Source organism: Aedes aegypti, chromosome 1 (genome assembly GCF_002204515.2).
Source record: "Aedes aegypti strain LVP_AGWG chromosome 1, AaegL5.0 Primary Assembly, whole genome shotgun sequence".
Classification (NCBI taxonomy): Eukaryota; Metazoa; Arthropoda; class Insecta; order Diptera; family Culicidae; genus Aedes; species Aedes aegypti.
In genome coordinates this window covers 18,789,043-18,815,502 of record NC_035107.1, presented here as the reverse complement: position 1 = coordinate 18,815,502, position 26,460 = coordinate 18,789,043, and the positions used below count along the sequence as shown (strand labels likewise).

General features: G+C 41.9%; 1 protein-coding gene across 6 annotated transcripts in view; it reads right to left on the bottom strand.

Moving 5' to 3' along the window:
• The window catches only part of LOC110674772 (amyloid beta A4 precursor protein-binding family A member 2-like), a 59,875-nt gene extending 34,018 nt beyond the window's left edge, over positions 1–25,857 (bottom strand). For 4 of the 6 annotated variants that reach the window (XR_002499179.1, XM_021839060.1, XM_021839061.1 and 1 more), the window contains exons 1-2: positions 25,613–25,857; positions 9,523–10,506 (exon numbers count right to left, since the gene is read on the bottom strand). Coding sequence is in view for 4 of the 6 variants with exons in the window: in XM_021839060.1 (XP_021694752.1) it covers positions 9,523–10,290 (768 nt within the window). In the remaining 2 variants the exon portion in view is untranslated. The remainder of the gene's footprint in view (positions 1–9,522; positions 10,507–25,612) is intronic. The other 2 variants (XR_002499180.1, XM_021839063.1) reach the window with 1 other exon arrangement.
• Positions 25,858–26,460: the final 603 nt, after the last annotated feature.

The window sequence follows — 26,460 nt, the reverse complement described above, 5'->3', positions numbered from 1 at the left end:
GTCGTCGACCCTGAAGCCGATTCCCACAAGTTTATGCGCTGTGGACATCAGCTCGTCGACGTACGATTCCACGCTGCCGCACTCGTCCAGCCGAATGGATGTGAGCTTCCTCAGCAACCCGATTCTCCTCGTCAGACCGTTGTCCTGGAAAGCGTTCCGCAGCTTGTCCCAGGCCTCCTTGGCATCCTTTGCGTCCTGGACGAGACTGTAGTTCGTCGTCTCTAGGCTCAAGCAAATTGTGGCCAACGCACGCAAACTGACCTCATCATCGATAGCCTGGCCTTGGGCTGGCGACACCGTATACCAGGAACCTTCTCGAATGAGCGTCATCTTCATGGCGAACGCCCACGTGGTGTAGTTTTCACGTCCCTTCAGCTTCTCGATGATCGGTAGAGCGACCGCATTGATCCGACCGTTTCCTGCGGCCGGCACTCCGGCTCCGCCTCCAGCGGCCGGCAGTCCTCCGCTTCCAGTGCCCTGCGATCCAGCTCCGCTTCCGTTCACCTGCTGACCGTTCGTCATCTTGAACTAACTTCTTCCACGTGGCTTCACTTCTTGAGAAAAAAAATATATTTTCTTCTTGGCTATGGCCAATACTGGGCCCATAACCTCTTGCAGAGTAAAGTAAAACTCGACTGTTCTGGTTGAACGTCTAACTAATAATGAAAATTTATTACTAATCAACAACCTACGTTGCTAAGTGTTGCTACGGTATTGCCTAGGTGGCTATGCTATAGTATAGAGAGTGGGTACATAAGAAGGTATTCGTTGGTTACAAATTCAAATAATCATGGATTGCTTCGATTGCAACATGGGACCTGGTATTCACGACATTTTTGGAGGATTTGCCATACAGTAAAGATCTGGTCCGTTGTCGATCGGCCGTCAACGAAACCGGCTTGATAACTTCCCACGAACTCGTTTACTACAGGTGACAGACGACGAAAGATGATCTGGGATAATACTTTGTAGGCCGCATTTAGAATGGTGATCGCTCGAAAGTTCTCACAATCTAACTTGTTGCCTTTCTTGTAGATGGGGCAGATTACCCCTTCCTTCCACTCCTCCGGTAGTTGTTCTGTTTCCCAGATTGTGCCTATCAGCCGGTGCAGACAAATGGCCAGCCTTTCCGGACCCATCTTTATGAGTTCAGCTCCGATACCATCCTTACCAGCAGCTTTATTGTTCTTGAGCTGGTGAATGGCATCCTTAACCTCCCTCAAAGTGGGGGCGGGTTGGTTTCCATCTTCCGCAGTACTGACGAAGGCATTTCCTCCGTTGTCCCGTCCTTCATTGCCTGTGCTCTCAGCACCATTCAGGTGCTCGTCGAAGTGCTGCTTCCACCTTTCGATCATCTCAATTTGATTTATGAGTATTGACCTATGATTTTTCAAACCTTAAAATAAGCCTAAACACACATTTTCAACTTGAAGCATATTGAAATCTCTATCAAATGAGCTGAAAATTTGACCTGACATTGTTCTTAGCATGAGAATTCAGAATACTGCTTGACCGGAAGATTTCCAGACATTTTTTTTTTAAATATGAACAGGTCTACTGCTTACCTTGTTGTAACGGTTGAAGATATCATACCTTGGGGAACAATGACTTTGATTCGAATGAGATTTAGTAACGGGTTTACTTGGCGTATGAATGAAAGACGGAATAAAAGAGAAAGCACGAGAGAAAGTGGTAGAACCGGAATGACCGACAAGAGCTGAGTCAGTCGTGTTCGGACGGTGATGACGATCGGTTGACAAGCGAGTCGTGGAGTGAGCAATCAGGCGGAGAAGAGATTCGGACGCGGAATTTTACACTTGTGTTATGTCTACCTATCTCAAGCGGAATTATTAATTCTACTTTATTATTTTGGTACCTTTTACTTATTCGTACCTATGGGATTTATGTTCTATCAATATTGGCTGTCGTAGACGTTGAAGGGAGACTCTCGCGGACTGTGGACAGATTATTTTATTCTTTATTTGTAGGATATAAAACCTTGTTCGTCCATCGGTTAGCGTGATGGAAATCACCGAACTTGGCTGTGACTGTGTTCGTCGAAAAACGAACGGTCAAAGGTCACAGCACATGTGCGACGTTGCTCCTGAGTCGACGACACACATTTGAATTCGCGGTCGTAGTAGCCATGAACGCGAATTGCGTTACCATGCCAACCGTCGCCCTCGATTTGTATTTTTTCTTAAATACGTGGCTCTGGCTAGCACCGCTATTAGTTGGTGTCAATCTCGCCGAGACAACGTCCGTTGCTCGCAACAATCTCTTATTAACTGACCCGACCTTCAACGGGTAATTACTGCATAGTCGGATTTCCGATTTACTCTCTTTTTCCTGTCATTTTCTTGCACACAGAGGATATCTCAAATTCTCAATTCTTTCAATTCATTATTGAGAGAATGACAGTTTGCTTCCACAATTCGAAAAGTCTACACAATTTCAAAACCGTTGACAATCCTCAAGAGCAGTATGCAGCCAATGTGATGGATTTTACCAAGGTGGCGCAGATGATTGATGCGTGCCACTAGTTCTCTCTTTCATTCTCCCGCTGTTCTTATGCAGCGCAAATAGTGACGTCACTATTTGCGCTGCATAAGAACAGCGGGAGAATGAAAGAGAGAACTAGTGGCACGCATCAATCATCTGCGCCACCTTAGTAAAATCCATCACATTGGTATGCAGCCCAATGATTGAATACTGAAAAGGGCCTAATTCGTGAATGCTCTAACATTAGTATTGATCAAAACATATAATATAATATTTTGCACATAATGATCAATGAATATAATTAAGTATCCATCTCCACAGTTGGATTTTCCGGTTCTTGATGCTGGGCACTTTCGCTTCATATGTCCGAGCTTGTGGCAATTGTCCCCAACCAGCAAGCAGAATGTACTCACCTCGATGACTTTTTTCGGCTCGCTTCTGGGCTTCATCCAACAGCTTCCGCTTCACCAGCTCCATGCTGAGCTCCTCGTCGGAAAGGCTTTCCAACGTATCGAACGAGTCGGACATGCTCTTCAGCACCAGCGCTACCTCCAGGCTTGGTTCCAGGTCTTGTCCAGCATTCGCAAGACTCGCAAACAGCTCCTCCATGTGGAAAAGGTGACCCTCCATGTCCCCGTCGTCGGCGTACTCAGCTTTGCACAGCTTTTTCAAGTACGACACACGGATGCACATCGTCGTTTTCTTGTGATGTTTCCGCTACGCTTTCCAGGTCTCCTTGGCAGTCTTGCAGTTCCGGATCAGCGGGTGTTGGCTGTCGTCGACGAGCAAAACGATGGTGGCCCGTGCTTTGGCGTCTCCTTCCTGCCACGCGTCCGTCAGAGGTTCTGGGGCGGCCTCCGCAACGTGTTTCCACAGGTTTTCGCGCACCAACAGCATCTCCACCTTGAATTGCCAGTATTCGTAGCCGCCGCTCTTCAATTTCTCCAGGCCGAATTTGCTTCCTCATCCATACCGGGAACGTGGAAAAATCTTGATTACGGGGTGAAATTTTTTCTTCTCGAATACTCTCTCGAACTTTCTACTAAATGGCCCATAACCTACGACCACATCTCATAAGTATGACTCCGCTCATTCAGCCCTCGATTGCGTCAATTGTTTGCATCACCGATATCTCCATTCTTCCCGTTACCGTTAATGACACATCATCCACAAAACCAACAATCTTCACCTTTCTGGACAGCCGCAGTGTCAAGACTCCACCATTCATCCAGTTCCAAAAAGTTGGACCGAGAATGGAACTACATAAAGATTCTGCTCTGGAAGTAGCTCTTCAGGATCTTACACAGATGCACGCAGAAGAATTTCTGTATGTAAAGATTACAATCCTGTCAATTACTTTTACTTACGCACAAATAGTTGTTTCGAAATAAAATTAACTTACACTAAATTAACGTCAAATCAAATACACACACTTCTTTGATTGAGCTATCCACTTGTACTTATAACAATTATAATTTTAATAATTATCACTATTCGGAAACATTCACCTCCCTAGACTTCAAGTCATGCTCACAAATCTACTTACTTCTAACTTGCAAGGAATAGTGTAGGTGCTAAGATGACCACCTCTCACGCAGGAGACCACATACAGTGTTGCCACATTTCTATCTGTACCGAAGGCTAAAAAATCTTTTTTATCTGTACCAGAGATTCTAAATATCTGTACCCAAAATCTGTACCACATCCAATGAAAATTATTGAAAAAATCCTTAAAATCCTAATGAACTTGGAAATTTAAAATAGTTTTTATTGAAATAATTTCACTAGTTATATAATTATTATTCAATTCTATGGAAATTGTATCTTTCAATTAAGGTTTAGTGTACATTAGTTACAAATTTCATGTATCTTTTGGATTTTGTGTCTCAAAATTACCAATTCCAAAAATCTGTACTAATCTGTACTTTTTCGTAAAAATCTGTAATCTGTACCGTACAGAATCTGTACCAAAAACTATCAAAAAAACTGTAACTTTCCAGATAAATCTGTACTTGTGGCAACACTGACCACATATCAAGTTTGTCGGCTCGCCCTCTGTTTTCTTTTTTGCAATGTTTTTTTTTTTTCAGATCGATAAAGCAGCACCGAATCTTTTCAGATATGTTGATAAAGCAGAACAAAATGCTGAGTAAACATTGCAAAGTATTGTAAACTCAATAAAGTTCACTTTGAGTCAACTAAAATATAGTTAAATTTTGACGTTTGACGTTTGTAAATTCAATCAAAAATATAGTTGTCAACAACTATATGGTATAGGTATATTTAACCCGTAGGCTACGGGGCTGACAACCAAAATTCAAATTGCTCGTATTTGAGCATAACTCCATATTTTTCAGTGAAATTTTGAGGATTGCTTCACTAATAGTTGTAGTTTCATGAGTGAGGGGAAAGTATAGATTCAGAGTATTGTGGACAAAGTTATTCCAGAACATCTCTGGGTCAGGTAGGGTATAAATCACATAAACTTCCTTTTAGAACTCATTTATCATTTGGAAACTAAATGTTTTCATACAAAAAGTGAATAGACCCGTTATTTGTAATAAGTTACGATGCAGCAGGATATTAAGAAAAAATAAAATTAACCTGGAACAATGCTAAGGCCTCCAAAACATTCTGAAGTTTTGACCATAATCTACACAGGTTCATAATAGTAGTTTACGGAACAAGTTGCAGAATGATGATTTTTACAGTACGAGTCTTAAGTTTATCCTACGAGGCTTGCCGAGTAGGATAATTACGACGAGTGCTGTAAAAATCGAGTTCTGCAACGAGTTACGTACAACATTTTTTGCAATTTCGTAGAAGACCACACGATGGTATCATAAATTATATAGGAATACATACACTAACATTTTACAATTTCTGAGAAATTGTTGTGTTATGATTCATTACGCAACTCAAAACAGTTGCGTAATGAGAAAGCGTTGCGTAATGAATCATTACAGCACTGGTTTCAGTTAGGTAATGACTATTCCCGCACTGCATACTTCAGTGCAGGAAAGTAGGCCGTTTCATGACAGATTGGCGTGATGAAAAACAGCCTATTACGATGAGAAATTGCAAAAATTATTTTAAGCAAGTGATGTCCTCGTTTAGTGGTTTACAGCACTCATTAAGCCTTAACAGAGGTGTTCAAAAATTTTGACAAGATATTGGATATTGAAAGTCATCCAAATCAACCTGGAGTTCAGGTCATTTTGATCTATCAAATCTACTACAGTTTATACTCACCCAATTCCCGTGAAACTTTCTCGTTCCTATCCATAAAGCTTTATATGACTCGGAAAGTGTACTGCTATGAATATTGAACATTTTAAGGTCTTCAGAACATACTGAAGTTGTGGACATTGATTTCTATATACAGCTTAACTTATTATTCGAACAAAATGTTTATAATATATCCATATTTGATCACAAATCTCCGTTAAAGTTAAAAAAAAGTTTCTGGTATTGTTTTTCACTTGTTAACAACATTTCTTATAACAGTTCCACTTCTCAACAGGGGGTCCGCGGACCGCCGACCAAGTAAAAAGCACGCTGAAAGGAACCCCTCACAGCGAGCCGTTTTTTCGCCGTTAACAAGGTTGAGAAACAGTGCTCTAGAGACATCTGCAAAGCTTTTGAAATGCCATATGGACATTCAAGGGTACTGAGCATCTCCACTAATTTCAACAATGTCTCTTGCAAAGTGTATTAAATTATTTGCATGAGTTTTTGGAAATCACTGAGCATGTAGTCGGCTGGTAGTTTTTACGAATGTTAAGACGCGTTTACAGGAATCAAATCAATTATGTAGATGATGATGGTGATGATGATGATGATGATGAACTACACGCTTTGAAGTAGACCATCGAAAATCATACATTTTGCCTTACGAAAGATGGAACGATTATTGCAATACGAACGCTTTATGTATCGTTCCTATACATCATTAACTGTAAATTATGTGGTGGAAACAAGTCGACTGTGTCAATTTGTTGTAGCGTATATTCAAGAAAGATTTTGTATTTTTTCTGACGACGTATTTTTTACGAGACGTTTCGGAAAAGATGATCGCTCAGTTACCTTAAGATGTTCAGTATTCATAGCAGTACACTTTCCGAGTCATATAAAGCTTTATGGATAGGAACGAGAAAGTTTCACGGGAATTGGATGAGTATAAACTATAGTAGATTTGATAGATCAAAAAGACTCGAACTCCAGGTTGATTTGGATGACTTCCAATATCCAATATCTTGTCAAAATTTGTGAACACGTCTGAAACAATTTTTTTAACTCTAACGGAGATTTGCGATCAAGTATGGATATATTGAAAACATTTTGTTTGAATAATAAGTCAAGCTGCATATAGAAATTGATGTCCATAACTTCAGTATGTTCTGAAGACCTTCAGATTATCAATATTCATAGCAGTACACTTTCCGAGTCATATGAAGCTTTATGGATAGGAACGAGAAAGTTTCACGGGAATTGGGTGAGTATAAACTATAGTAGATTTGATAGATCAAAATGACCTGAATTCCAGGTTGATTTTGATGACTTCCAATATTCAATATCTTGTCAAAATTTTTGAACACCTCTGTTAAGGCTAAATGAGTGCTGTAAACCACTAAACGAGGACATCACTCGCTTAAAATAATTTATGAACCTGTGTAGATTATGGTCAAAACTTCAGAATGTTTTGGAGGCCTTAGCATTGTTCCAGGTTAATTTTATTTTTTCTTAATATCCTGCTGCATCGTAACTTATTACAAATAACGGGTCTATTCACTTTTTGTATGAAAACATTTAGTTTCCAAATGATAAATGAGTTCTAAAAGGAAGTTTATGTGATTCATACCCTACCTGACCCAGAGATGTTCTGGAATAACTTTGTCCACAATACTCTGAATCTATACTTTCCCCTCACTCATAAAACTATAACTATTAGTGAAGCAATCCTCAAAATTTTACTGAAAAATATGGAGTTATGCTCAAATACGAGCAATTTGAATTTTGGTTGTCAGCCCCGTAGCCTACGGGTTAACAATATACTGTCAATTCAACTATATTTTTAGTTATCTCCAAATTAACCTTAAAATATAGTTAAATTGACCGGAAAAATGATTACGAACACTATATTTTGTTCTCCGTGTGGTCGGGTGAAGGTAATTCTGTGCAATGCTGCGGCGATGGCCTCGATATCTTTTTCCTTTCTGCTTTTCGACAACCCGTGCTCACTCTCTCCGTACACTTCATCAGCTTGTTGAGGATGATTTTTTCCAGGAGTTTTCCGAGCGTATCCAGCAGGCAAATGGGCATAAATGTGACTTTCCTGGCTGTGGCAGCAGTACCAGCTTGTGGGTCTACCATATTCCTGGAAAGTTACTTTTGTCAAGACACTGACATGTCCGGATATGCCAAGATGGTAGCTTGCAGAGCCACGCTCGGTATTCCGTGTGGACCAGGGGCTTTCTACGATTTTAGGCGTTTCGCCGCTTCTACAAACTCGTCGTTAGACACTTGCCGGTCCTCGGCGATTGCTTCTGCGTCTCGCTGTACGGTGTGGCCAGAACGTTGGATCGAGTTTCTGGAAGAGATCTTCTATGATTACCTTTAGCTTGTCAGAGGTCATCTCAGCTAGCGTCGAAGAGCCCATGATCTTTTTTTTTAAAAGACACTACACGTTAATGCTTCCAGTGGGCTATTTGCCCTTTGAAGGAAGCACCACACTAGACAACGGACTAGCATGCAACGCCCAGTGGCACAGTCAGAAAACATTTCTCTCGAAAAGTTTTCGACCTGAGGCGGGAATCGAACCCACGCTCCTTAGCACGATGCGGCTAAATACCTCGGTGACACTAACCGCACGGCTACGAAGCCACGTGCGCCATAACGACTCGATACGCATCACCCCACGGATTGGTGTCCGCATTTCAACACAGTTCCTTATAGCAATTGGATTTACTAAGCTTGTTCTCGTTTGAGTGCGGTCCCTTCTCTCCATTTCCGTTCCTGCTCTCTGACCCCACCTTCTGGCTCTGAGACAAGCAGTGCGCGTGTGCTATGTGCGTGTCATTTCACCAGTAAGCTGGTCGTCATCTGATTCAGGGCTATAATTTTCGCGGCATAGTTGCGTCTCAAACCATCCTCGAATCATGACGATGTGCCTCAACGAACATTTCCTTGTTAAAAGCTTTCGCCTTCCACTTCACTTATTAAAAAAAATCGAATCTCCAAATAATATCCTGCACGTTTCTGATTTTCTTAAACATCGGGAAGAATTCCAGAAAAAAATATTTTGCTGGGAATCATAAAAAAGTTTTATAAAAAAACATGGAGAAATTACTTGAGAATTATTTGAAAGAACTGTAGGAGTAGTACTTGGATGCAATGCTGGACTTGGAAGAGACTGCATTCTTGCTGCTAATGGACCTATGCACGAGTTCACTATTTGACGTTTTAGCGGTGCCGTGTTATTTATGTGACCATGGAAACTAGTGAATTCGGCACCGCTCAAACGTCAAATTAGTGAACTCGTGCATTGGTTCATAGGAGAATCATCAGGTCATCAACGAAAAGATTTCATCGACTAAAAGATGAATGGATGGATGACCCTATGGATAAAAATGTTGTTTGAACAGTTTTCCCTATGATCCTTTTTGGTTAATTTTCTCCATACAAACTTTACACTGAGATGAATTAGCAACAATCATCAACGACGTGTACAAATTTCAATGACGGCCTACTTCGCCTTAAGTTGACGGACCCGCTCAAAATTTTACAGTGGACCGATGCACGAGTTCACTGATTTGACGTTTCAGCGGTGCCAAATTCACTCATTTCCATGGTTACATAAATAACATGGCACCGCTTAAACGTCAACGAGTGAACTCGTACATTGGTCCGTAGCTCTTGAGAGTTCAAATTTTGGGAGGTGTAATTTAAGATATTCGAAGTTTGATTATTGTTAACCACCCAAATTATCATATTTCAGATTACCCTCAACAAAATCCTTACCTTTGGAAATCCGGGTCTCGCCATCCCGCCGGGTCGTCCAAACCCCCCACCGCCTCCTCCGCCATCTCCCGCCTCATCCCTATCGACCACGCCGAACCTCCGAGGCGACCCCTCGTACTCCGCGATCGTCAGTCCACCAATGATCCTCTGAATCTTCGAACTATCCACATCGTAGTAATTCCTCTCGTCATCCCTTCCCCCATCACCACCACCGCCCCCACCGGAAGCACAGCTATTGTCCTCTTCTTCCTCGTCTTCGGAAGGCACCGGTGAACTGCCCAGTATGTCCCGGTCTCCACTCATGCGCCAGTTGCGCATGGTCGTCGTGTCGATATCGTCAAACACGACCATCTCCCCGTCCGACAGGAGCGAGAAGGACGAAAAGGCCGCATCCGGCTGGTGCCGCGATCCCGGATGGACCATCGTCGGACTAGACGGATTGGTGGAGTTATTGCTATCGTTGTTGCCGCCGCTTCCGACCGGACTCCGGCCCACCTTAATCTGGTGATGCTGCATCAGCGTGCTGTGCTGGTAGCGAAGCTTCGTGTCCAGATCGGTCAGGTCCGGCGAGTTGAGCACCGTACTGACCGGGGTCGTGTTCGGCGTACGATTGGCCGGACGCATTTCCCATAGGAGTCGGTCCGAGTCCCGGCTGTAGCTGTAGCTCTGGGGTCGACCCGGTGGATTCAACGGCTGACGGGGCGGATTACCTCCGTTGGTGCCCCCGGAAGAGGACGACTTGAGCTGGGTGCCGTTGGAGAAGGACATGGCTGGTTTCTCTACTCTTTGCTGGTGCTTCTTGAGGAGTGTTCTAAAGGGTGAGTGAGTGTGTGTATTTAACGTAAATCAGTCTTGCTCAATTGCTGAAGATTAACAAAGCGTTCGCGGTTAATGCTGTTGTTGGTTTTCTTATTTGGTTGATGTCCTCGGCGAATCCGGTTCAACGGCAGCCAATTCATAGTAGTCGAAATTTGACGATTAGTGCTGAAAGGAAGAAAAAGAGAAAAAGTATCAGTAACTTGAACGAATTACTAGTGTACCGTAGAGTTCTATACACATTTGAAGACGAAGCAACCCGATGCAACCGTTATTCAAGTCGCAGTAGCCTACACTTTTTACGTATCATTTTCATTGTGTTTTTCCAAACTCAAACCTCAAAGAATAAAGACGTGTTTTTCCAAAACTTGAACCTAAACTTATAAAAGGTTATGGGCTCCATGGCGAATACTGCAAGAGGAATTCCGCAGTTTAACGACGGACCGGATTTCCAACATTGGAGCTTCAGAGTGAAGATGCATTTGGATTCGGTCGGCGTTTTGAATAACCTGACGGAGATTGCACCTCAAGCGCCTGCGGACAAGGTCAAGTTTGAAGAGGCGGATCGTAAGGCAAAGGCACTCATCGTAAGTTTCCTGGCCAACGAATGTTTGGAAGTCACCAGTGAGAAGTCGACGGCCAAAGATATGTGGGAAGCCCTAAAAGCGACGTTCGCAACCAAGTCTATCGGATCGCAACACCTGATCAGGAAGCAGCTCAACCGGTTGAAGCTGAAGGAAGGTGAACCGATGAGACCGCATTTGCTGGTGTTCGACGAATTCATCCGGCAGATGAAGACGGCTGGTGCGAAAGTGGACGAAGCTGATCTGGTGGTACTGTTGTTTCAAACGTTGCTCGATTCCTACGACCCACTGGTAACCGCTCTGGAAAACGTTCCGGAAAAGGATCTGAAGATCGAAGTCGTGAAGCAACGTTTGCTGGCCGAAGACATGAAGCGTCAAGAACGAAATGACCAAGATGGTGAAGCTAAAGGAGCGGCTTTCTCCGATGATAAAACCAAGATACCCTTCAAGTTTCAGGTTAAGTGCCATAAGTGTGGTAAGCGCGGCCATTTCAAGAAGGACTGCCGGCAGAAGATCGGGATCGGCGGTGAAGCTAACGCAGCTGAAAATAAAAGAAAGGCGGTGAGCTTCGTGGCAAACCGAAGCAGTGTGAAGCGGAAGAGCGGATAACTAGTATTCAAGCTAGATTCAGGATCAAGCGATCACCTCTTCAACGACAGCGGAGTATTCTCTGTGGATCAGAAGCTGAAGCAGCCCATCGTGATCAACGTGGCAAAAGATGGCCAGTCCCTGATCGCGAAGACTAGTGGTGAGGTCCATGGCAACAGCAACAAGCAATATCCGCTGCATATGAAGGACGTTTTGTATATTCCGGAACTGCGTGATAATTTGATGTCCGTGAAGAAGCTCGTTATGGCCGGTGTGCAGGTAAACTTTGTCCTCAGCGGCGGACTGTATGAACTGGAGATCGACCTGGAAGGACCAACGGCAAACTTGTGTAAATCTATGACGGACGAATTATGGTATCGACGGCTTGGACATTTAAGCGAGCATGGAATGAAGGCGATGGCAACCAACAACATCGTGACTGGTGCTGACTTCCGAGGAGAAAAGTTGAATTTCTGCGATGCTTGCGTCCAAGGGAAACAATGTCGGGACCCCTTCAACGGTACTCGTGATCGAGCAACCAGGCCATTGGAAAGGATTCACTCGGACGTGTGCGGTCCCATCGACCCTGCAGCATGGGATGAATCAAGATACTTCGTGAGCTTTATTGATGACCATACCCATTTCGCGGTGCTGTATTTGATGCGGAGGAAGTCTGAAGTCTTCAGCAAATTTCAAGAGTACGAGGCCATGGCAACGGCCAAGTTTGGCTTGAAAATTTCAAGATTAACAGTGGACCAAGGACGTGAGTATGGCTCCAACGCGCAAAAAGATTTCTATTGCAGAAAGGGCATTCAAATTGAACCAACGGTGGCTTATACGCCACAACGAAATGGCGTTTCGGAACGGTTCAACCGAACTGTAATCGAAAAGGTCCGTACCATATTGATCGATGCAAGCGTTCCCAAGAAGATGTGGCCCGAGGCTGTCCTAACCGCTGTCTATCTCATCAACCGAAGTCCGACGACAGCCCTCTCCAAGACGGTTACTCCTGCTGAGTTATGGTATGGAAGCAAACCGTGTTTGGCAAAACTGCGTGTGTTTGGATGCAAAGCATACGCTTGGATTTCTAGTCAGCAGCGTAAGATGCTAGATGCGAGGAGCCGGGAAACCGTAATGGTTGGTTACGCTCCAAATGGTTTCCGGCTGTGGGACCGTAAGGCTAGGAAGATAGTCATTGCTCGAGACGTAAAATGTGACGAAGCCTGTTTTCCGTATAAGAAGTGTCCCGATGACAAGAAGGATCCTCCATTGGTGGTGTATTTTCCGCCCGAGCAAGAGGGGAAGAAGCCCACGGTATCGAGGATGACAGACCCAACCATCTTGTGGATATTGAAGCAAATGGCAATCAAGATACCGACGATGAATTTGTAGATACCGTAAATACTAGGGCACTCCCTTCGCAACCAGAACAGCACGACTCCGAGGATGAGGGTCAACCGTTGCTGAGGCGCAGCGAACGGAAGCGCAAGCTCCCCGGTAAGTTCCTAAATTTCTTCACTGGATATAGAGCTACTTCTGCCGGTCCGTGCTTTACAGATGTCCCAGACTGCTTTAACAAAATCGAAGGCCGAGATGATCGTGATAACTGGTTGAAGGCTGTTCAAGATGAATTGGAATCCTTGAAGGCCAATCGCGTTTGGAAACTACAGAGCTGTCCTCAAGGGGTCAAACCGCTTAAACCCAAATGGGTGTTCCGTGTGAAGGAGAACGAAAATGGCGAGAAGGTCCGATGCAAGGCCCGGCTGGTGGTGAAAGGGTACCAACAGCGCGCGGGCATCGATTATGAAGAGACCTACGCTCCCGTTGCGAAACTTACCACAATCCGAACAGTTCTGGCCGTAGGAGTGCACCATCGATTCCTGTTTCACCAAATGGACGTCAAGACCGCGTTCCTTCATGGTGACCTGAAGGAGAATATTTACATGGTTGTACCGGATGGCGTAGAAGCTGGTCAAAACAGTGTATGCAAGCTAGAGAAGTCTTTGTACGGGTTGAAGCAGTCTCCCCGCTGCTGGAACGAAAGACTGAATGGCCAATTGCTGGGTATGGGATTGACCAGGTCATACCACGATTACTGCCTTTACACGAGATGCACAGAAGGGGACGAAATGTACATCATCATTTACGTAGACGACCTGCTAATCGCTGGAAGGAAGCTGAGTTCAATCGTACGGCTCAAGAAGGAACTATCCGCCGTATTCAAAATGACCGACTGTGGCGAGGTTCATCACTTCTTAGGAATGAAGGTCGAATACAATCGTAATGAAGGAAGACTACGGCTATCACAAGATGCTCAAGTAGTGAAAATTCTACAACGATTCGGGATGGTCAACTGCAATTCGTGCAAAACTCCGATGGAAAAAGGACTCCAATTGAAGCGTGACGGACCATCAACGAACGAGCCATATAGAGAGCTGTTGGGTAGCATAATGTACACCATGCTATGTGTTCGTCCGGACATCTGCTATCCGGTGAGCTACATGGGACGGTTCGAGCAGAATCCAACTGATCAACACTGGCAATCATTGAAGCGGATCGTACGTTACCTGCAAGAAACAATGAGGATTTGTCTGGAATTCAAGCGTGACGAATATGCAGCACCACTGCTTGGATTTGCGGACTCAGATTGGGCGGCGGATAACGAGGACCGAAAATCGGTGAGTGGCTTCATATTCAAGGTCTTCAATGCTACCGTATCATGGTCTAGCAAAAAGCAAACGACGGTAGCGACATCTTCAAGCGAAGCAGAGTACGTAGCTCTGAGTGCTGCAGCATCAGAAGCCATCTGGTTGACGGGGATCCTAGAAGATTTGAACATCACCGTGAAACCCGTTGTCATTCACGAAGATAACCGGGGCTGCATTGGTATGGCGAAGAATCGCGAGACGAAACGCAGCAAGCATATTGATGTGAAACATCATTTTATTAGGACCTGGAGAGCGTGGGTCACAGTCGAGGATGGAGAGAAGCGGCCATGAACCGAGGGAATTGGCGAAATATTGTTGGCGAGGCTTTATCAAGATAATTGATGTAAAGCCAAATAAGTAAGTACAGTCGAAGCGCGTTATAACGACATCGCAAGGGACCGTCGCAATAGAGAAAAGTCGTTATAGAGAATAGTTATAACATCGAAATGTGTTTCATGGGATCGAAAAATGTCGCTATAGAGAGCTTTTGTCGTTATAAAAGTTGTCGTTATAATCATTTTATTCGTGACCACGTAGAAGAAGGACGGTTACTGATCGAGCCGGTGAGCACCCAGGATCAACTTGCGGATGTATTCACCAAGGCTCTAGATACTTCCCGTTTCCAGGAACTGCGACGTAACCTCGGACAACCCGATGCAACCGTTATTCAAGTCGCAGTAGCCTACACTTTTTACGTATCATTTTTATTGTGTCATTCCAAACTCAAACCTCAAAGAATAAAGACGTGTTTTTCCAAAACTTGAACCTAATCTTATAAAAAAAATTCTTACACCCACCTAATAAGATAATCGCAATAATAGTAGTTTTTTTTTGTATGGTATTCAGTTGGAGCTGCCTGACAGCTTAACTTGTCAAGGCTGAACCCTCGGTCTGGCTTTTGCCAAGTTTCCCCTCTACCAGGTCCAATACTCAGACGGACTAGGCAATGGCGCCCATATGAACACTGCTTTTTTTTATTAGTATTGCGACGTGGTAGCAAGTGTACCCTAATGAGATCGATCATTACGTGATTGCGTCTTACTTTCCATAGTCATTTTTATAGTGAATATTGAAGAGTAAAGTTACCTTAGGCTTATATTACAGTCGCCTACAAGATTCACTTTTCGGTGGCAAATGCAGTGCTTCACAACGCCTACTTTCTACTTGTAAATTTTGCGAAAATGAAGCTGGAATTAGATTATTTATACTGCTGTTACAAATGAGGTATTTCTTATTATTATAATGTAACAACCATATTAAAATAAGATTGTCGCCACTTATTTCTACTCAGTGAATCTACTAGTCATTTTCCTAAGAGTTCCTAAGTATTCCCTACGTCGTATATGATAACGATGTATCTAGCTAGCTAATAGTAATCATTCTGGTTAGTAAAAGGCAAACTGAACGTCACCAATAGTATTAATGTCCACTTCGAATAGATTAATTATTTGAAATGGGCATCAATTCTATCAATGACGCAGAATGTCCGTTGGATCACATCCGAGATATTATTGCGTCTATGCCATATGAATTATGACGCGACTTTAAGCAAAAAATGCCAAAATGTGATACCACCACTACAGGTTACGCCTTTGGTTTCCATTAGAAATCCTATAAAGGATCACTAGTGAAAACATACGTGGTTTTTTTTCCATCGCACTTTTCACGTAGCACTTACGTGAATCATTGGTACCACTGAATGAACGCATGAACACATAGAGCTCGTCAGTTCCATCGAAGTTTCATGTGGCTGCTACGTGAATTTTCACGTAGCTTCTACTGAATGTTTCAATAATCCTAGATGTATTGTTTATTAAATGTTATCGGAATGAACCATGTGCCTACGTGTTTTCCACAGTAACAATCACCGGTACTTCATTTGGTGATTATCCATGCTCTAGTAATTATTACCTTAGTCAGGTGAAAAGGCGGCAAAATGAATTTGAAATGAGCTACGTGATTTTTCACGTAGCAATGACGTTCGGATTATTTTGAGTGTAGAGAATACATGACATACAAGACTCGAAAAAGGACGAAACGTTTCAGATAGTTCTTGTTTGCGTAAAGATGGAAGTCTATTCCACGTTTTGCACATCAACAACGTTCATTCGAAAAATGGATCTTCCATCGCTATCGTTGCGCTTGATTCATATTCGACCGCAATCCATGAATGACATTTTTAACATCTATCATGGTCAAAAGATGCTTGTAGATGACACCTGTGCTATAATTTGTCAACATAGACTACAACATAGCTCTGTATGTTATTTCCAAGAAGTACATTTACTGAAGAAGAAAACGGAGCAACCTATGACTAGTAAACTAGAATAAGGTTTTGTAAAATAAACTTCACTTTAGTTCCGTCCACACACGAGACAAGACGTTTTTCTCTAACCTCTGCCCAATAGGTTATGGGCCAGCAGAGGTACGAGGTTGAAAATTCGTAGCTTCTAGAACTCAAGATTTTTTCAACTGAGGGTCTGTCCCAACTGGGGAATTAAAATGAAATCGAACTTAAATTTGACAGTTCGAAAATTATTTCAACTTCAAATAATCCTTCAAACGTCAAAGTAAATTTTTGTCTGGTCCAATTCATTTTATTTTGTGCTTTATGGAGCTACTAGTTTATGTTCGTCCCGTGTTTTTTTTGTCTGAGAGGAAAATTACAGTAGACAGCGAGGACAGATGACGAAAAGTAATCTGATAATTATTTCAATCCATGTTTGGCAAACATTTTGTTACGTAGTCGTGTCTTGCTGCCTCAAAATGTGCTAGGTATTATGTGGAAGATCACATTGTCTAGAGATTTAAATGGCAAGATCGATTCGAAGAAGCTATATTGAAAAGTTGTTTGTGATTAAATCCAAGAATGAAATAAACGTAAGCGTTTCCTTAACACAGTTTTAACAGCACCACAATCTATCACAGGCTGGCTTGTTAGAGCACCGATGCCTTCTAATTGTAATTGTAATTTATTGGCAAAACGATAACATGTTAGTAATGAACCAGAGGAGGGGAGAATCATGTGAACAAACGTAAAAAGGTGAGGAAAATATAAAATAAAATTAAGTCTGCATGTCTTACACATCTGGTGTTACATTTATTTCATGTTATTTTTATCCCAGTAAATGATCTACTTGAACCTCTGATTAGTCTTCGAGGATATTTTCGGGTTGGAGTTTTTTTCGACTGCCCAGGGCATAGGGTGACTTCATACCTACCACACGATCTAACATGCAAAAAAATCTAAGCTAAGAAGCAGCCTCTGGTCCAGTTGCGACGTAACTTCAGGAAGAAGATGCTGAGTGTGGTGAAATTATGAATTTTGACGACATTTTATCTTGTATCTTCGTGAGTGCAGGGATGGTAGTGACCGAATGTCTTTAAAAATATGGACTCGAAAGACCTCATGCCAGAAAAAAGAGTTCGAGAACAATCGAAAAGAGATAAAAAAGAAACCAAGAAAACAAAGCTGTTTTTAATACGAAACAGTTAAGAGCTTTGATTTTTTTTAGAATATTGAGCTAGACATTTCTTTAAGAATATTTCAGACGCTTTTTTATTACTACATGTATTACTGTTTATTTTAGTGCACATATGTATTTTCCCAGAAAATTATTCAATGGAATGTCTCCAGAGATTCCTTTTCTATCCCTTAAGATTTCCTCCAAAATTATCGTAAAAGAGTAAAAGTATGCATACGTTCAACAATAACTTTTACTTCAACAAGAATCTAACTTCAGGAAATCTTCCAGAAATTCTTTGAGAAATTTAAAAAGGAAGTTCTATAAGGGATGGTACACAACTTATGTCGCGCTAAATTTTAACTAAAAATATAGCCAAGTACGGAGCTGAAACGTAAATCACTCAAGTAAAATTTCTCCTTTTTACCAAAGTAATTTTGACAGCTGATTCAGTATGAGCGAAATGTCACTTTTACTTGCGGAATAATTGAGTGGCACATTTTTCCGTTCGGAAAAGTGACAGCTCCCTTTGATTTGTATGGCAGGCGTTACCGACGTTATGAAATCAACTCTACTTCTCAGCTGCGTAGGGTAACCAATATATTTTGGACCCCTATATATTTTGGACCCCCTGGGCCATTGTCCTGCAAATTTCCCTGTTTAAATCAAAAGACCAACTCAATTCGCATGCCATTTGGAAAGATAGGACTATTCCGGACTTGCATCAACCATTTGTACATAGAAAATGTGTTTATTTTATCTGAAATTAATTTAATTTAATTGGTTCATCTATGCAACCGTTACAACACGTTACACACAGAAATTGAAGCCGTCAGAAATTTTTCAAATGTAAACAAAAATTTTGTTCAAATTTCTGAACCAAAGGCGTAGAATTTCTTCGATTTTCCATTGTCAATCGATTGATTAGACTACGGGCAAGCATATTATACAACCAGTGTCGTGGACTTTGTCGCTAAACGATAAAAAATGCCGGGGGTCCAAAATATATACTTTGAGGGTCCAAAATGTATTGGTGTGTCCAAAATAATGAAAAACAGTGCTTCACAATTCAATTATTTTCGACGTTTTCTGGACCCTACATGGGTCCATGGGCATTTTTGTCTCGAAAAGGAAGTTTTTCTTTACATTTTGGAATGCTCTTTGACTTGGTTATGCTGTGCAATTAATTAATTGGGACAAGAAACTAAAATCACTTCCTTAGGGGGTCCAAAATACGACCGCTACCCTACAGCTAAAGTAATTTCGGTAGCTGAATCATTCCTTGAAATAGAGGTAATAAACTATAGAGGAAGAATGTCGCTGGCGTCGCTGTCGGAACATCTCTTGCTGGCGGAGATAGGCGGGGCTATAAATGTCAACGCGGAAATGTATGCAGTTTGACAGTTATGTACCCGACATGTTCCTGAGCGAGAACAAAGGGAACACCATCGACATTCGTTCTCTATAGTTTTCTATCTCTATTTTCCTTGACCGTTTCTTGTCCTATCCTTTTGCACAGTACTTATGATCAGCGTACCGGCCATATCCAGGGATGTCTCTAGGAAATTATAGCGTTCGTATATAATCCGAACAACAACTTTTGGAAAAATAAAACAATATAAAATCAATGTGCAAAAATTGTAATTGTAATTGCTCAATCCACACCCTGGCAGACAGTTATCCGCCCATCTAGACACGGGCTGGGTGAGGACCTACCAAGCCTCCCCCGTTAACATGTCCTATACCGTTTAGCACACCGGGATCTTCCACAAGCAGGCGCCGGAATTAAAGCGGTCCCACAAGCTTCAGATACATTAAATAGATATAGTCCCTCTGGCACTAAACCGAATGGCGCCCTCCGCTTCACCACTAGTACTGCCTCCCCACACGCCAAGGACAATATCGAAAGTAGCGCGTTGTATAGCAAATACAGTACACCACCTCCGACACTATGCCAAATGTACAGGAAAGACAGCACCAGTAATAAAGCGGAAGGCGCACCACTCGGTTCAGTGCCAGAGGGACTATAAGTATAACGAAGAAGAAATGAAAAGATAGTAGAGTTGGTTCGGTTTTTGATTGCTGAAACGAAAAACAGAAAAAAACAGAAACAAAGTGTTAACATTAAAACGGGGTTTTATAATTGATAAATGTATCGATAGTTTCTCATCTGTTACGTTTCCTTATCGTAGCGCTGTCGATTTTTCCATCTCCAGGGTGTTCGTCTCCGTTCGAGCAATGAGGACCATGATGAAATGAGAATATAAAAATGTGAGCATTAGTGTTGATCTACTAATAGATTAATTTAAACTGCTTTTCATGTGCTAAGTAACTTTTAAACTCCTACTCAATTATGTTTTTTTGGCCTACACGTTTTATTTAGACACAATTTTTATTCAGCAAACTATTTGGATCCGAGATTTTAGGTACCGATTGAGCATGTTTGATAAAACAAGCATCCTGTTTTCAGTTAAAGAATGTTGAAGAAGTTAATGATATTGTTATTTATACTAGCTATATACAAGAATTCACTATTGATGTAATATATGGATATTGAATAAGTTTCAACGCGCGATTATAATACTTCAGTTTTCGTGCTGTTGTATTGGTGTAAGTAGTGGGAAACCAATCAGTTTGGTGATTCTAACGGTAACAAATAGCACGACGAAAGGAAAGTTGATAATCTATCATCATTATGATTTCAGTCCTAATTTCATGATCCGTTTAATAAATTCCGCGTATGATTCGGCAATTTTAACAATTTATACATGTGTATTCGAAGAAAACAGACTACGAGCATTTATTACCTTGCAACACATTCCTAAGTGATCAGATATTTACCATTTTCTACAGCCTAATTTAATAATACCTACATTGGTTGTAACAAAAATTTGATCTTGGGATGTTGATTTGCCTCCTAATCATAGTTTCGACAATAGTCACATGCTTACTATCCCTTATGGCAGTGTTGTTGATTCTATTGTCTATCGCTCATCAGTTTCGCGCCACCCGGCAGGGACTTGGTCCTATGTACCCAATACTCTGCTGTGTCTAAACTTCACGCAATACATTCTGTAGATGTGTGATACAGTTTGCGGAATATTATGATTTATCACTTCGTTCAGATGGAAAATTCTGTTATGGTACCATATTCACATATCAGATAACTCCCACCTGGAACGATGTAATACATCGGAGACATGTAGATTCAGATGTATGTATACGATCTATGCCTAGTTCGGCTCTGATCGACAGGCAATCAGTGTATTCAGTTTTTCAACTAGCTTGAAGCGAGGAACGTTTCAAGACAAGCTCTCCACTATATCTGCTAGCAATCACCGGTCGTCGATAGACATTTCGGTTCTTTTCTGCTAAAGAAAGATCCGATTGTATGCCAAAGACTATGGCTCATGCTTTTCAATACAGCTGGAAAAACAAGAACTACACCCAGCACCAAATAGTACGTAACTATGAGGCGGACCGGAAGGTTTGATGAGCAATCCCCACCAACAACTTTTGGAAAAATAAAACAATATAAAATCAATGTGCAAAAAATGCAAAAAATTAAAGACATGCAATAACATAAAATTTTAATTTTACCAATTATTTAAAAAGGCAAATGTATGTGTACTATACCCCTTCTAGCACTAAACCGAATAGCACCTTCCGCTTTTTTACTAGCGTTGCCTTCCCTGTAGGTTAAGCCTAATATCGGAGTTTCTGGAGGAGCTTGATAAGGCATTCCGAGATAAATTTATTTAGGATTTTTTAGAAGAGTTTTTAGTTGACTAACTGGAATGATGGGTGAAATTTTAAACCAATTTCAGGGAGAATAACTGCTAAGTTGATAGAAACTCTTGAAGGAATTATTGTAGGATTTATCACTATCTTCTAAGCATCCCTTGAAAAATCCCTGACCGAATTGAAAGAATTGGCGAGAATTCCATAGAGTAATTTTTTAAAAGATCCCTTGAAGAATTCCTAAAATTATTGCAGAAGAAATCACAAGAATAATGCCCAAAGCTTTTTCTCGAGAGATCTTAGAATACATTCCTAGAAAACCTTTCATGTAGTAGCCTCTGAAGTTTTCTGTATCCTCTAGAATTAAGCACCAGGTTTCAGTGCAAGGTGAAAGAAAAAAAATAATAACTTCAAAAACAATTTCGGTTAAAAAAAGACCTGCGATTGAAAATAGAGATTTCATAGATTTATTTTAAAATAGTGAAGTCCTCAAGAAGAAACTTGCTACCAGCCCTGTAATTGACATTCAACATACGGTAATAATGCTCCCAGTGGAATTTTTGCCCTTTGAAAAAAGCACAACACCAGACAATCGGACTAGCACGCACAGACACAGTCAGGAAACATTCCTCACGAAATTGGAAAACATGCGGCTGGAATCGAATCCACTTCCTTAGCACGATGTGGCCAAATGGTTGGGGACACAAACCGCACGACTATGAAGCCATAATACCAGAACCCGATTTCGAGCTTCACTGGATAAACTTTGCTATTTGTTCCTCTTCCTCCCGAACTGCCTTCTCTTTACACTTCCGATAAACCTTTCAAATATTTTCCTAAACGTTGGAGCCTTCAGTTCGCACTATTTTTGAAATATCAGCCTCAGACACAATAGATTCACCCAGAATGCGCTGATCCTGGCTTGCGTATGATTCTTTGATTTTGACTCCGCCGATGTTCCAAGTTTCTTTGTTCGGTGGCGGGGCATTATTGGTGTGTTTCTGGGACTTCCGTTTTATGCAGCAATTCCTCAAATCTCGCGCCGGCGGAACATCTCGGGCGATAACGCCAGAAGCGGGATAAAAAGCCTGAACAAATGCCGCTTACATCAAACTCCTCGCGTGAGCCCCCTCGGGCATCGACACTGCGCAAATTAGGGTAACGGTCGTATTTTGGACCCCCTAAGGAAGTGGTTTTAGTTTTTTGTCTCAATTAATTAATTGCATAGCGTAACCAAGTCAAAAAACATGCCAAAATGTAGAGAAAAACTTCCCCTACGAGATAAAAATGCCCCTACGATCATGGAGGATCTATAAAATGTCGAAAATGATTGAATCGTGAAGCACTGTTTTTCATTATTTTGGACACACCAATACATTTTGGATCCTCAAAGTATATATTTTGGACCCCCGGCATTTTTTTATCGTTTGGCGACAAAGTCTACGACACTGGTTGTATAATATGCCTGTCCATAGTCTAACCAATCGATTGACAATGGAAAACCGAAGAAATTCTACGCTTTCAGTGCATAAATTTGAAAAACGTTTATGTTTACATTTGAAAAATTTCTGACGGCTTCAATTTATGTGTGTAACGTGTTGTAACGGTTGCATGGATGAACCGATTAAATTATAGTAATTTCTGATAAAATAAACACATTTTCTATGTACAAACGGTTGATGCAAGTGCGAAATAGTCCTATCTTTCCAAATGGCATGCGAATTGAGTTGGTCTTTCGATTTAAACTGGGAAATTTGCAGGAAAATGGCCCAAGGGGTCCAAAATATATAGAGGTCCAAAATATATTGGTTACCCTAAATTGGCATAAATAAAGATACTTTGTGGAAAATATGGAGTCGTTAGTTACCTTTTTGACTAAATATTTTTCTTGTTTGTTGGTCCCGTTTCTAACAGATTTTCACTCCAGGTAATGCAAAACTGCAAAACAGATAAACTTATGAAAAACAATCTAGCGACGATGTTTTCCGCGACGCGAATAATTCACGATCTGTCAAAAATAAGTCTACTCGGAAGCAGACTTATTTTTGACAGATCGAAATCAGGGGTGAAATAATTTTCGAACTGTCAAATTTAAGTTCGATTTCATTTTAATTCCCCAATTGAGACAGACCCTGAAGATGAACGGAGGTGGTTCGAAGACAGCGACCTCACGCGAAAATAGGGATTTCTACACAAGCTGATCACGACCAACCTGGACAGCTGCGGGTACGCCTCTGTGACGAGGATGGTTGATACAGCCCACCAACTGAATGGAGTCGACTTGAAGATCGACGAAGAATGGCTCGGAATGCGGCTCTCGCTGGATTACCGGAAACCTACAAGCCCATGGTCATGGGATTAGAGAACTCTGGAGCTGCGATAACTGGCGATGTAGTGCAAACGAAGCTATTGCAGGAGGTTCAGCAGTCATCGACAACCGTCGATCCAGCGTTCGTGTCCAAAGGGCCAGGAAGAAGCAAGCATAGCGGATCTGAAAATTTCTCGTCGAAGGGTCCGAAATGCCGTTGCTGTGGAAGATTCGGGCATATCGCTCGATTTTGCCCTTCGAAGGAGTCAACGAAGAAAGGTGTCAAAAAGGGTGACGCTTTTTGCACAATTTTGTCGGTTGCTGCGATGGAAGAAGCCGCAGACTGGTTTTTCGATACGGGATCCTGTCGCCATCTCACAAGGAATGAGTCGTTGCTAAGCGACATACAAAAAGCCGAAGGACAAATTTTCGCTGCAAACAAGGGTGTAATGAAGGTAGTCGCGGAAGGCTCCGTGGCATTGCATCCACGGTGTTCGGAATCATCGATCGACGTCAACGAAGTGCAACTGATGCCGGAACTGGCCGCCAATTTACTCTCGGTGATTTCTTTTTAAATTTATAGATTGAGCTCCGGAGGGTTCCTGAGAGAACTTCCTTGTCAAATTCTTGATGCGGTATGTGTAGAATACCAAGTATTCAAGAATTAATTTCTCATAGTGTTGCCCGACATACCTGACCCGCCATGGAATCACTGAGCGTTCTCTTTGGAAATTTGTTCAAAACTTATCGGAGTAATTTCTTAGATGATTTCTAAAACATTTATTTTCGCACAATTTTTGAAGATATAGTTTTAAGTTCCATAAACACATATACGAACCAATGGCCGATGACTAAGTTTTCAAATTAAATCCTACATCAATTACAGAACGTAAAACTGTAAATAGACACTTTCTAGAGCGTCTGTTCTGTTTCATTCTAGCGGAAGATATGCAAAACGCATTTCCAAACAACCATCGAGGAACGTGACTTCCATTTGTAATCACTCATATATTGAGCATTTGGTCTATCAAACCAAACATCCATTGACTAAAGGGATGCTATCATAGTCTATGGAAGGTTCATTGTATGAATTACTCATCTGTTCGAAAACTAATTGCTTTGCACCAGAATATGCATAATACGATGCATGGTGAAGCACTAATAATCTATATCTAAGCGAGTAGGCATAAAATAGTGTCAGAGATCTGAAAGACGATTGCTCCCAACCCAACTGCAGTCGTGGATGAATGAATGAATGATCTAATACCGCTATTTAGCTCCGGTGCAATCATCACCGCGCGGTTCGATTAGAATAATTACAGTACTTAGTCCCATGAATAAGGGTACTGCACCTTTTCCTCTCGCGACCCTGACCATCAGCTGCCATCCGAAAGGAAGATGATAATTCAGTGAAACAGTGTTTTCCCTGTAATCAATCGAGGACCGAGGTCGGTTTCTGTCAGCTGAATGCGGTTTTAATTAGGCCACGTCTTGAAGTCTTCCGAATTTCGCTTTAATCCCTTCGGAACTTCTCAAGTTCCGTCGACGATACTTTTCAATTTTCTTCCCATCGGTTTTCATTCTTCACACAGAAAATCCTGCTAGCAGGAAAAATCAATAATTGGGCTTATTCTACGACTGGGGTGAGGTGACAATTGTCGGTGTCGTATAGCGAGGTGACAATTCTCGACTCGAGTGAAGTGACTCTCCATTTGATTTGCACGGCGAGTCACTTCACTCGAGTCGAGAATTGTCACCTCGCTATACGACACCGACAATTGTCACCTCACGCCAGTCGTAGAATAAGCCCAAATTTATCACGACGACGACAAACTGCGAACTGGAATCTTTTCCTTCTGCAAGTGTGACAACACGACTCACCTTTGACGACTTTCGATTCCTGGTTCCCCGTCGGAAGCAGCATCCTCCGCAGCCAGGCGACTCCGAATACCGATGCAGCACTTTTCTCTCCTATTATTGCAGCGTTATCAAAATCAGATTCTGTCCAAGTTCGTTCACACAACCACCTCTCCAATCAATCCTCCGTTTTTCCCGTTCTGTTACTCCCGTTTTCACTTCACACCCGTTCGACTGCACTGACTGTGACTGAACTTTTGCCGTCATCAAAAATCCAACCGCGAGAGAGGAAAACAATCCGAACGCTGACAGGCGGGCTTTTGGATTTGCATGTTTTGGTTTTGAGGCGTGATTTTAGACCGACGTCGCTCTGCGCTTCACACTGGAATTCACAGCGAAGCATGGCTATCTTTTGCATACATTTCGGCGCTTCCTATAGGCCCGCCTAAAAAATCTTGTTGTTATAAGGTTTTGACGTTTTTTTCAACACTTCAGTCGTCGCGCTGTTGTATTTTGTACAACACTGCTGAGAAAACCTCGCTTTTCGTTCACAACTGTAGCGCGGTGGTTCTGACGGTGACAAACCGCGCGACGACAGGACGGTTAAGTTTGCATGATACACGACGACACACGCGTCCACGCGAATCATCCACGAATTTCGTCGTGTACATGTATTTAAACTAAAAAAAAAAAAAAACGTCAAAACCTTATAACAGAAAGAAAGTTTTGTTCTACGAGATGATGAGTTTATAAGGTGAATTTTGCAATAATCACTTCAATATGGTCCGTCCCGAAAGGGCTATAAATTTACTCGTAACATTTTTACTTTATACCTCCTGTTCACTTTCAATTTATTGTGATTTAGATGTTTT